Source organism: Pseudophryne corroboree, chromosome 2 (assembly GCF_028390025.1).
Source record: "Pseudophryne corroboree isolate aPseCor3 chromosome 2, aPseCor3.hap2, whole genome shotgun sequence".
Taxonomy (NCBI): domain Eukaryota; kingdom Metazoa; phylum Chordata; class Amphibia; order Anura; family Myobatrachidae; genus Pseudophryne; species Pseudophryne corroboree.
In genome coordinates this window covers 841426566-841439514 of record NC_086445.1, presented here as the reverse complement: position 1 = coordinate 841439514, position 12949 = coordinate 841426566, and the positions used below count along the sequence as shown (strand labels likewise).

General features: G+C 42.7%; 1 protein-coding gene across 1 annotated transcript in view; it reads right to left on the bottom strand.

Moving 5' to 3' along the window:
• PHEX (phosphate regulating endopeptidase X-linked) overlaps positions 1 to 12949 on the bottom strand; it is a 433913-nt gene that overhangs the window by 114438 nt on the left and 306526 nt on the right. The window contains exons 10-11 of the mRNA XM_063955773.1: positions 11834 to 11927; positions 8864 to 8992 (exon numbers count right to left, since the gene is read on the bottom strand). Of these exons, the coding sequence (XP_063811843.1) occupies positions 8864 to 8992; positions 11834 to 11927 (223 nt within the window). The remainder of the gene's footprint in view (positions 1 to 8863; positions 8993 to 11833; positions 11928 to 12949) is intronic.

Genomic DNA, 12949 nt, shown 5'->3' with positions numbered 1-12949 from the left:
ATGATATACTGGTAATGTTATTAAAAAGTATACTGTGTCGGGCACCTTTTGTGGGACTGTCCTCTTCTACAGAGGTTTAGGGTTAAGGTAATATATGCAATTTCTTCTACTGTAGCTCCACAATCTATTTTCACAACTGTAGTGTGCTCTTTAGGGGGTTTGGAAGAGAATATACTCGAATGACATAGCAGACAGTATGTTGTCAATCGTTGTATGATGGCTAAAGTATGTCTAGCTTGCACCTGGATGGCCGTCCTTGGTCCCCAGTTTGGTAAATGGATCACCTTGGTTATAACCACTATAGTTCATGAAAAATATCCAATCAAATCTGAGCTCATACAGTATTAGGATGGCCAATCCTGGGCCATTTTTTCAATTCCGGGAACCAGGATTGAAAAGTGATTAATCCCAGGACTCCGGGGATACCTGGGATTGGTTTGTTTTCAATGTGCTTGGTCCATTTCCTGTGGGGCCATGAGGTGCAGTATGGGCAGTGAGGTTCGGGCGGTGGGTGGCTAGCTGCACAGCATGACATCTGACTTCACGCTGCACAGTGCGCACAGCAATGGGCAGGGGGAGCTGAGCACAGGGAGCTGGGCAGCGTCTGAGCCTCCTGAGGACACTAAATTCTGCCCGGCATTGAAAAAAACAAAGGAGGTTGGTTAATACCGAAATCCCCGGGATTGGTAGCTCCAATCCCCGGACAATTTTTGGGCAAAATCCCGGGATCCCGCCGATCCCGAGATTGGCCACCATATACAGTATATCATAGGTGGCAGCAGTCCCACTACACTAAGAAGTCTGCTCCATGTTCTGCTCCACCCTGCCTTTATGTCTCTGACTTACACCAAGTGGTGAATTTCCCATTTGGCACATGAGGCACATGCCTAGGGGCGGCTTCTGTTAGGGGGTCAGCACTTGAATGCTTTTTAGTACTGTCAAACTGAAATTTACTGGTAACTTCAAAATATTTCCACTGTACTGTAACATACAGCATCTTAAGTGGAGTATAAATGGGTATGACTGCCCCTGTAAGCTGTCCTACTTAGTTTATATGCATACATAATTAAAATTAAAATGAAATGTCATAGTTCAAGGTTTTTTTTATTATTATATTAAATTGCCAATCATCAAATGAGGGCTTCTAATCAATCGATAAAAGCAATAAAATTAGGCAGAGGGGAATAAGCCATTACTGTTGTGCCTAGGGGCACCATGACCAATAAATCCGACCCTGCTTACCCCTAATGCCAGAGTAGCTGTAATAGTAGTGCCACTTACACATATGCCACAAAGTAGTACAGTGACATGTGGTGAGGTAAGGCAGAACCTTTCCTGTCATACTAACTATACGCCACAGTTTTTACTATATAAATTTACTATATAAATTATATGAAAAATGCAAAGATTATATTAGAAATATCTTCTTTATATTATTCTAATCACTCTTATAGTCAAAACCCTGGCATAAAAAGTCTACGACAGGTGAGGCAGTGCCTCACCTGCCTATCTTTTTCACACATCTCTGATCTCAACTCACCAAAGTTCCAGCAGTGTATACTGCTGCACCTGTGCATAATGTCCATGTGAACACTTAGGGGGTAATTCAGACCCGATCACTCGCTAGGTTTTTTTTGCAGTCCTGCATTTGCATAGTTGGCGCGCACAGGGGAGTGTATTTTAGCTGTGCAAGTGTGCGATCGCATGTGTAGCAGAGCTGTACAAACTTATTTTGTGCAGTCTCTGAGTAACCCAGGGCTTACTCAGCCGCTGCGATCACTTCAGCCTGTCCGGGACCGGAATTTACATCAGACACCCACCCTGCAAATGTTTGGTAATGCCTGCAGTTTTCCAGACACTCCCAGAAAATGGTCAGTTACCACCCACAAACGCCTTCTTCCTGTCAATCTCCTTGCGATCGCCGGTGCAATGGGATTTTTCACACCATTCCGTCACTGCCTGGCGCTCCCCGGAACTGTGGACCGACACACCTGCGCATTGCAGTGCATACGCATGCGCAGTTCAGACCTAACCGCAGGCTGTGCAAAAATGCAGTCTATCGATCAGGTCTGAATTACCCCCTTAGGCTTATATATTGTGTGTAAATCTGGCTCTGGTACTAGTCAGTGCCTTCCTTAGCCGTTTACCTCACTGCACGTCCCTGAAGTAGAAGTAGTGCCCCTTGCACATATGCCACAGAATAGTAGTAGTGCACCTTACACATAATGCCAGAGTAGTAGTATTGCCCTTTACACATATGCCAGATAGTAGTAGTGCCCTGCCAGCGCCCCCTCACCCTCCCTATCTCCACATAAGCAGCACTCACTGTTGTGCCTGAGGACGACTCTGCCACCACAGCTACAGATGGAAACCACGGGAGGCTGTGGCAGAGGTCAGTGCAGGACCTAAGTGTGATTAACAGGGAGTAGCGCAACACTTCCAATATACATAGCAGCGGTCAGACAGCCTGTTGGAGCAGTGGTGGGCCCTAGTGCCCACCAGCTCAAATAAGACAGCAATCTCGGTTTAAAATATTTAAAAGAAAGCCAGAAACTAAAGGGAGCACGTGCCCGGATGTCGTCGTCCCCCCCTGGATCCACCACTGGTTATACATTATGTTCTCCCCCTGTATTTACTATATCTGTCCGCCTGTTTTACTTAACATTTTACATTGGCCCTCATTCCGAGTTGATCGGTCGCAAGGCGAATTTAGCAGAGTTACACACGCTAAGCCTACGCCTACTGGGAGTGAATCTTAGCTTCTTAAAATTGCGACCGATGTATTCGCAATATTGCGATTACTAACTACTTAGCAGTTTCAGAGTAGCTCCAGACTTACTCTGCCTGTGCGATCATTTCAGTGCTTGTCGTTCCTGGTTGACGTCACAAACACACCCAGCGTTCGCCCAGGCACTCCCACCGTTTCTCCGGCCACTCCTGCGTTTTTTCCGGAAACGGTAGCGTTTTCAGCCACACGCCCCTGAAACGCCGTGTTTCCGCCCAGTAACACCCATTTCCTGTCAATCACATTACGATCGCCGGAGCGAAGAAAAAGCCGTGAGTAAAAATACTTTCTTCATAGTAAAGTTACTTGGCGCAGTCGCAGTGCGAACATTGCGCATGCGTACTAAGCGGATTTTCACTGCGATGCGATGAAAAATACCGAGCGAACAACTCGGAATGAGGGCCATTGTACTAAAGCCGAAAATGTGGTAAAAACTCTAAAAAGCCAATTTTTGCAGCATTCCCGTTTGTAACAAGCTCCAGAATACCATACGTTCCAGAGCTTGGACCAAGTGGTTAATGCCATCTGCATCTGGCATTACCAAATAAGGGCTTCTCTACGTAATTCCCGCGTAAGTCCATCTATCGCAATGGACAGCTCTTATCGGGAGAGCTGTCCTTTGCAATACTAATCGCATTTCTAAGTACATACCCAATAAGTAATAAGTCTATTGATTCCCAGATGCAATGCTAAGTACATCCTGCCCATTGTATCTGGTTCATAATATGTCACTAATTACTTAGAGATGTTTTGAACTTCCTTTATTGAGCTGCACACCCAATTCTGTTACACATTCCCAGCATCACAAATGTGTTGACGACAGTGTAGTGCACCGAGGGCCTAATTCAGAGATGTACAGTACGTAAATTCAATATTTACAGTATGTACAAATTCGTAACGCGACGATCTGTTTCTGCGGCACCGGACGCAGTGCCCCATTGAGTCACAGGGACATATGGAGTCATAGGGACACAGAGTTACACAGACATGTACACAGTCACATACAAATACACACAGTCACACACAGATACACACAGTGTCACTCAGATATAAGCACAGTGTCATACAGACATGCATAGTCATACTGATTTATGCACAGTGTCACACAGACATGCACATGGTGACACATACACAGGACAGTCTTACACACACACATGGTCACACAGAGATTGAGACTGGGACAGAGAATACAGTGTTGGGCCTAATTCAGATAGGGATGCAGTGAACATTGCTGCTGCATCTTTGGCTTACTCAGAATGACCGGAAGAACTGCTCATTCGGGACCAGGAAGTCTACGTCCAAAGAGGCAGACCCCTGGCTCGGCATGCCTACAAAATGGGGGTGACATGCCCCCGTTTTGTAGAATGGCCCCTACGCAGCGCCCCAAATGCTGAGGTATTATTGGCTAAAGGGGGAGACTGGGAGCAATCTCGCAGAAGGATGGTAGATCTTGTGGATGCGCTGATCTTTAGCAATCAGAGATGTGCACAAACTATCAGGATAGCGTACATCTCTGAATGAAGTGTCTTTCCCCCAACCTCTCACCATGCAGGCAAAGGAGTTACCATCTCAGTCTACAGCAGTGGTTTCCAAACTTTCTTGCATCATGGCCCCTTAGAGTATCAGCATTTTTTAATGGCACCCATACGCCAAAGGTTTCTAATTGGTAAATTTATTTGGTCCTCTACCACCAACTTGAGGCACCCCTGCAAGTGCCTCCAGGCATCCCAGACATGCATAGTCATACTGATAGGCCAAAGGTTTCTTATTGATAGTTTTATTTGGTTCTGGACCACCAACCTAAGGCACCCCTGCAAGACCATCAAGGCACCACAGCACCCAGATTGGGAACCACTGGTCTAAAGACTCCAGCAACTCCACCCCCTCCTGTCTCCCACAATGGGGTAAATCAAATTAGCTGTGAAGGGTGCGAGTTGTCTTTGCCGTGGCGTTATAAGACCGGCAACTGCACTGCATGGTCACTCCTCACGGCCCGTTACCAATTTGTATTTGCTTGGTTTTGAATTCAGGATGACGTACAGTGCGGCTGTTTCCATGCTAATTGGCAGCCACGATAATATTGTGGCTAATTGGACTGACCTGATGAATTTAGAACTGAACAGTGCTGTGTAGCGCTAACTGTTACTCAGACTTTACCCCTCCCTCTCCTATCATGCTTGCAGCTTTGCAGCTGTAACAAGTGTCCAGGAGCCTGGGGCACCTGCCACCTGGATCCCCCTCTGACTCTACAGTGGGGCCCACTTTGGATTATACTGGCCTCCTGACAGGCAAGTACAACCCTGGATGTCTAATGGGGTTGGGTTCGTGTGACCGCCGATCCTGAGACCGTCAGTCACCATGCCGACACCGGGATCCTGGTTTTTAGTTGGCCGGCGGGGTGAGCGATCGAAGCCCCTTGGGGGCTGGCTGCGCTTGCCACAGGTTCTATTCCCAAACTATGGTTGTCGTGGACACCCACGAGTGGGAATAGTCCCTTTTGGTTAGTATGCCAACCGGCGGTATATTGAACGTTCAGGATCCCGGCGTCGGTATTGTGGAGACCGCTGGTCACATAACCGCATCTCATCTAATGATATTATTGAAAGTTTGTGAAATTAACATAATTGCAAAGTTATGTAAAAATTATTTGTGCAACCATAAAGCCAAAAACTATAGAAGAATGTTAGTGTTAAGTCTCTAGCATTAGAAGGTAAGACATAGGAAAAGGAATGATAATAGGTAAGTAGAATCTGCCAGGCATAGTTAGGTAAGAGAAGGAAGTGTTGACCTTACCAAAGCAATGCAGGCAACCTATTAAACATTTGTTGCTGAGTAATATCTCACAATATCATATGCCACAAACAATTGCTCATGAGCAATTATCAGCAAATCATTCTGAATATGTTACATTCATTTTCTAGAATTATACTGGGAAAAAAGGACGCAGCATTCATTGCTGTTTGCATGGCATGGCAAAATAAGAGTTATCTCAGTGTCAGCACATTAAAGCCTGTTGGCTCTGCTTTAAATATACAACTTACACAACATTGACATTTGCATGCAATTGGCATTAACACAAGCAATGCGGTTTTCATTCTCTAATGAAAACTGACTGTCTGTGCAATCTCAAAAGGACACTGAAAAGCAGCCAGAGGTAAGAGTTTAGAGAAGAACATAATTTGGATTGTCCAGGAAAAGCTGTGTGAAAAACCAAGAATAAATTGTATATGAGTATCTCATCTATCAGTAGACTATGCTTAAATGGGATTGCTGGAGATGATTTTAAAGTAACCTACAAGGTGGCACATTGCTCAAAGCCAAACAAAAATGATTCTACTGTACTGTAGAAACTAGATTCATTTCTATGTAAAACATCAAACATCATAGGCCAAATGTAATAGAGTGAGAGTTTCAAAAAGTGAGAGATTTGGTAAGGTTTTTCAGGGTTTTTTTTAAAGTAGCAATAATTTACACAGCAAGATCAATTTGGATTTGCAGTGTAAATGATTGCCACATTAAAAAAAAAACTGAAAAACCTTACCAAATCTCTCACTTTCTGAAACTCTCACTCTATTACATTTGGCCCCATATCTTGGATTAGGTGATGATTAAAATCTTATTAACAAACAAGTTTCCCAAAAATAATGTTATTTAGTAATATACGACCAGAACATCTCATTAATGTACATAAAACAAATTTTACAGCATATAAGTAGAATGGGAAGCAATCACGTTGCCGGCAGACGGGATCCCAGCTGTCAGGATACTGACGCCAAAATCTCGACACCCAGTGAAATGCCGGTGGTCGGGCCCAGATCCCCCACTTGGGTGGTAGTCCATGCCACCACCTGAGGGGGCAAAGACTAGTGTGGCAACTAAAGGTTGCAATCGGGCCCGAAGCATGGCACAGCGAGTCCGCGAGGGGATACGCTGCACTAGTCTCTGATATTCTGGCTGCCACTGTTAGGATTCCGGCGTCGGTCTGCTGAACGCTGGGATCCCGACAGCCGGAATATCATACTAATTCTTGATATGATAAATCATGCTAAACATACATATCTGCTCCAGGGTTTATTTACAAGACATTTGCTTATCGCAGTCAAGAGTAGATTGTGAACCAAAAGTGGCTCTTTGAAAGTAAACTTCCGAAAGTGGCTCTGTGTAGGTGGGACCAATTAAACTGTAGGTGGGCCAAATACAAATGTACGCAGGGCTAGCTGTCCATTGTTTCTAGCCATAATACAATACAGAAAAAATACTCATAACTTCCGTGCAGTAAAGAAGGCATCCGCGACACTGCCATAGAGTGCATCAACATGACCACCATGTAGTACAAACAGCATCCATGTGACCACCAGCAGTGCAAACCAAATCCCAATGACCCTCTATGGTACAGAGTGCATCTTAGTAACCACTATACAGTACATGGAACATTCACGTGATTGCAATCAGTAGAAAGCATCCAAGTGACCCCCATGCAGCACATATAGCATCCCAGTGACTATCATACCATATATTTTATCACAGTGACTATCTGCCATGCCTGTTGTTCCCCACAATATGTTTATTCAAAGTCACAGAACCACTACTACATTACAAACTAAAAGTTTCTGCCTTTTTTTTTTTACCACACAGTTTCCTAGCATGTCTTACAAATGGGGATATCCCAAATCAGCTCTACTCCTATGATAAGATGACTAGTTATACAGGGGCATAGATTTTCATATAACAGCATTATTTTCCATATACGGTAATACATGTCTGTTTCATACAGGCCCTAAAGCTGCATTTTGCTTCATGATAATACAGATATATCTGCAAGCCTTCTATGCACTTTTTAACAGAAAAAGCATATTTGAAAGCTAATACTAATCCTTCAGTCATCTAATGTTTAAAATAACCATTGTAATAAACCCAGGTGGGATTTAGCAGCTTCATTGTCCTGCTATGTCCAAAGCAGGGTGTCAGCTCTGTTTGACAATTGAGAATTGGGGCTCTCCCAGCTCCCTGTGCAGGCTTGTCCCCAACGTGAAGCCACCTGTCAGCAATGATCCATCTCGATCCGACATCCGCACTAAGGGTCTAATTCAGACCTGATCGCAGCAGCAACATTTTTCTCTAATGGGCAAAACCATGTGCACCATGGCAGATGTAACATGTGCAGAGAGAGTTGGATTTGGGCGGGGTTTGTTCAAACTAAAATCTAAATTGCAGTGTAAAACTAAAGCAGATGGTATTTACTCTGTACAGAAACAAAATAACCAACCCAAATCTAACTCTCTCTGCTCATGTTATATCTGCCCCACCTGCAGTGCACATGGATTTGCCCATTAGAGAAAGATTTTGCTGCTGCGATCAGACCTGAATTAGGCCCCAAGACAGAAAGTCTATAGGATGTAAAGTCTATTTTGCTGTGAAAAGCCTTAGATGAAAAGCCCTAAGTCAAAGCACCAGCACTCCAGATTCCCCGCCTCTACCACCTCTGAAGGAAAATAAAAAAATACCCGGCGGCCCACTGGGATAATTCCCAGGGAGTGATACGGCCAGTCCATCCCTGATTGCAGTGAAAGAATATATTTTATCGCTTCTACAGTATTTACTGTACTAATAGTTTACTAAGAAGTCTTAACTATTTCCTGGCCTGTATTAGTGCTTAGACACATGCATGACTTGACTTGCTGGTAATTTGCACATTAGAAATGTGAACCCTGATTTGGACTCCCACTTCCACTTGTTTAGAAATAATAATTTGGTAACATTCCAAGTAGAATAGAACTTTTTATTTAAATAAAGCATTTTTCTTCCTGGAAGTATATTTTACTGTCACAATTCTGAAATGTCGATAGCAAAAGTATTATTTCGTACAAATACCACCGTAATCTTTTTTTAAATAGACGTCTCCATGCTTTGCATGGGAAGATTTTGGTGGAAAAAAATAAACAGGCTTTAGCATGACAGCAGCCTTTGATAGGGAGATACCAAAGACTAAATAATTAAAATATTTTATGTAAAATGAGAGCTTATTTTATGCTTCATATGATCCCAGGTATGTTTCAATTTAATATTTTTGTACTGTACCATTAATTTTTTGTCCTCTTGAAAGTAAGCATCCACAAACATCTTCCCAACAGCATAAGGAAGTGCATTTTCAATATAATTTACACATCTGTCCCAACGAGCTGCCAAAGAATTTGTACCCAGGAGAACCTGTGTAATAAAGATGAGATACTTAAGATCAGGATGACTAAACACATGTACTGTACTGCTCTGTATTGTTATGCTATTGTAAAAATATGAAGATATGTTGAGTGGAAAGATTAGCTTGAGGTATCGTATAAATGAATGTGAATATAATCTGCCACGTTTATTTGCAAACAGTTTATGTTATGGGCAAATATACAATTTGTGTGGCTTTAGCGCATTAGCTATTCTATAAAGGACTATGGCATAAACATTGCTACCAGTCTATAAAAAATATGTATACAACAATCTACAAAAGGAAATTAAATAAAAAGAACAAGATGCACTGCATTTAATAGAAAGAAATAGGGCTCTGTCTGAACCAAATAATGTATCACTATCAACTCATTTAAAATCATATTTATGAAAATGTTTTGAATGCTACAGTACTTTTGTCTCCTTGATGCATGAATAAGATGAAAAAAAAGTTTCATTTATTAGGTACAAACATTTTAAAAGGTCGACAAATGGTAAACACAAAAAGGTTGACACGTGATTTTTTATTTTATCCTTACCCTCACCCTAGTGCCTAACCCTGACATTCCCAATAGTGCTTAACATAACAGTCCGCTTCCACAGCCTAACCCTAGCCCACCCCCAAGTACCTAAACCTAACACTAAAAGTCATCGAAAACCATGTGTCAACATTTTTATGTGTTGACCATTTTAATGTGGACCTTTTCAATCTGTCAACCTTTCAACCCTGTTGCCCTATGTCACTGTCGACCAATTGCAGGCTGACCTTTTGACCCTGTTGACCTATCTACTGTCGACCACCTGGTGTCGACCTATTGACTATTGCAGTGTAAAAAGTTGACCTCTTCATAGGAACATGGTTTGCAGACATAACATAACTAAGTGTGGTGCTTGTCTCCTGTAGACCTGCTGTAAATACTTAAGTTGCAACTTACATTGTTGGCATTAGTAATTTCAGGGACCCATATGATGGTAACTCACCATGACATGGTGGATTGGCTCACATGTTTGGCCAGATATGCGCTAAGAACCTCAGTTGTACTGCACATTACTTGCAGAGTTTTTTATATCTCTTTTGACTATCAGTGTTCTTAAGGCCGGATTCAGAGATGAACGCAGTAAGTGAAGCAGCTGCGACTTTGGATGTAACTGCTGTGTGTAATATGTTAATGCTGCAGGAGGCATTTTGTGTCAATAGACACCTTCTGCATGCTTGTGTGATCTGCTGCTGCATCCATGGATGCAGCATCGGATCACTGTGCATGAACATCGGCCATCTGAGTAACCCTCAGGGAATTCATGCTCAAAGATCAGTAAAGCTGCATCAGAAGATGCAGACACTGGTCCCGCCACTCCCCCCAGATGACAAGCCTTAATTTTGGGAGATGCTTCCTGTTGACACCCCCTTCCCATCCTCAAAAAGTGCTATAGCCTAGGGGGCACTGTGTATGACTGATGGATTCAATCTGAACATGGGCAGAACATGTCCTGCACATGTGCAGTACATAAAACCTCGGAGGTATATGTAAACCATCAATTTGAATATATCTCTGAAACAGGCACTTAGTGCTTACTGTATAATGTCCACGAGCATCTTCTTTTTCCTGCAACTCACATTGCTACCAAGAATTGTTTCAGCACCTGCAGGCTTATGTGACCTCTCAATATAGATTGAGGTTTTTCACTTTCTTTTTATTGTTTTTTTGTTTTTTTTTGAAGAGCTTAATCTGTACAAAGAAGCCTTAGGAGGCCCTAGGTATGCACATTGGTTCATCTGTAGCCAATAAATGTGCCTGTCCTGAAGTACAGAGCTGTATATTAGAAACATAATGCAAAGAAGAGGATATGATAAACACTATAGAAGTTACTTTAGATGGGCGTCCTCTCCAATTTTCTTATGTCACATTCTGTATAGAACACAAAAAATGGCAACTATCATGCAGGTATTGGGATTTGGTCCCAGTTCCTCTATAATACTGTCAGGGGCAGAACTACCATTTAGGGGCCCACTGCTGCCCAGGCCAGCAATGAGATATCCCCTGCCCCCTCGCTCCCCACACACCATTTTAAGCAATGTTGGATGAATGGCCCAGTGCAGAGAGTAGGGCGGGCCCCAATGCCTGAGGGACCTGCCCCTTACCCTATAAAGGCAAGGCCTTGTATGTGCCAGACTGATAGAGGAGTCCTGCCACATATCAGCACTGATGATCACAGCAACATACTGCCTCTAATTAACAGACTGCTGTACATTTTATTTGATTCACTGCTGTCTGTGAATTAAAGGCATTTCACAACCGGTGTAACTGGCACTGTCAGAGTCTGCCTGACTGAGGGAAGTATAAAGGTGGGTACACACTGATAGATATATCTGCCGATCAATTTATCAGCAGATATATCTATGGACGGATCGGGCAGTGTTGAGCATACACACTGCCCGATCCATCGGGGACTGACGTCATGAGCTGGGCGGGCATGTACACACGCCCACCCAGTTCAGCTGTCATTCACCACCGGCTGTCGCAGCATGTGTACAGGCGGTCAGCCAATCGCCCGTACACACACAGCGACGCGCCAATATATCGGTAGATATATTGGCCGTCGGCCGCGATATGTCGCGATATGTCTGTGGACCTGTACCCACCCCTCACAAGTTCCACCACTGAATACTGTAGACTTAAGGACTGACTAAATGATTGCTACAAAAAGAAATAGACTTGTTGCAAAATATTACATAGAAATATAATTTTAAAAAGTTACATTTATCTGATTTAATAATTATTAGCTGTTATAGTTTTGTAGTAAATAGAAGCAGTACATCAAATCATTTCTTACCCGTACATATTCCAGCTGTCTAAATTGAAACCGTCTACTAAGATTTGAAATTCTTGAGTACACAAATCTCCATATTAGGTAGTTTGCAATAGTCCTGTGACAATAATAAAGAATGTTAACCTCAGCACTGCACATCTGTAAAATACATATATTCCCAATACTGATTATTGTTATAATTGTTAACATAAAGAATGACAAGTGATTAAGGGCCAAAGGCCTCATTAGGAGTTTTCCCATGAAGCTTTTGTGTTTATTTTCTATTTTTTACTAGGATAGACATAATGTCAGGAATCAGAGGGCCTCATTTTGGCGGGTTAGGCTTATTGGGCTGACCCAAAATTAGTTTACTTCCTTTCAGATGTAACAGCCCCCAATGTATCCTTAGTCTCCATAAAAAAACAGTCCATCCACTCCCCTGTGCTGATCTTAAGCTCCCTGCTGTGCGACACTAACACCACATAGAACCTACTCTTCTCAGAGGAGTAAGGAACTTCACTCGTGAGCAGTGCATGTACAACACAGCAGCATACAGAATGTAATGTGTGATATGGGGATAATGATGTAATGTGCTGGAACATTAGCGCTAACAGGATTATTTATTAAATATGAATATTATGTATTGTTGAGACTGGCAGAGGGTAAAGGAGGCTTATCTATTACAAATGAAGGCTATTGCTGTAATACTGAGCTGATTGGGGGATGGATGCTTTCTTAATTAATTATTTATTTATTTATTTAATATGTGTACTATTGATTTAATAATGTGGCACTTTGATGAGGGAGACCTAGGGCTATATTTACGAAGCAGCAGCTTTTGAAAGCCGCCGATTCTTATGGGTTGGAGCAGAAAATTTAAAGTGGCAATCACATTCAGTGTAAAGCTCAGCATGCCTAACACTGAATGCAAGAGCAATATTTAATTTTCAGATCAAAACCGCCAAGAAGCGATGGATTACTAAAGCAGTCGCATTGTTACTACAGCCCCTACATTGCTTACTCATTGCACAGCTTCTAAAAGGTGGCGAGTAGCACCATTGCATTTTTCCAATATCAGGACTATGTGCTGACTGCAGTATCTATATCCTGTTTCATGCTGTTCTGCTATTAATGGGGGAG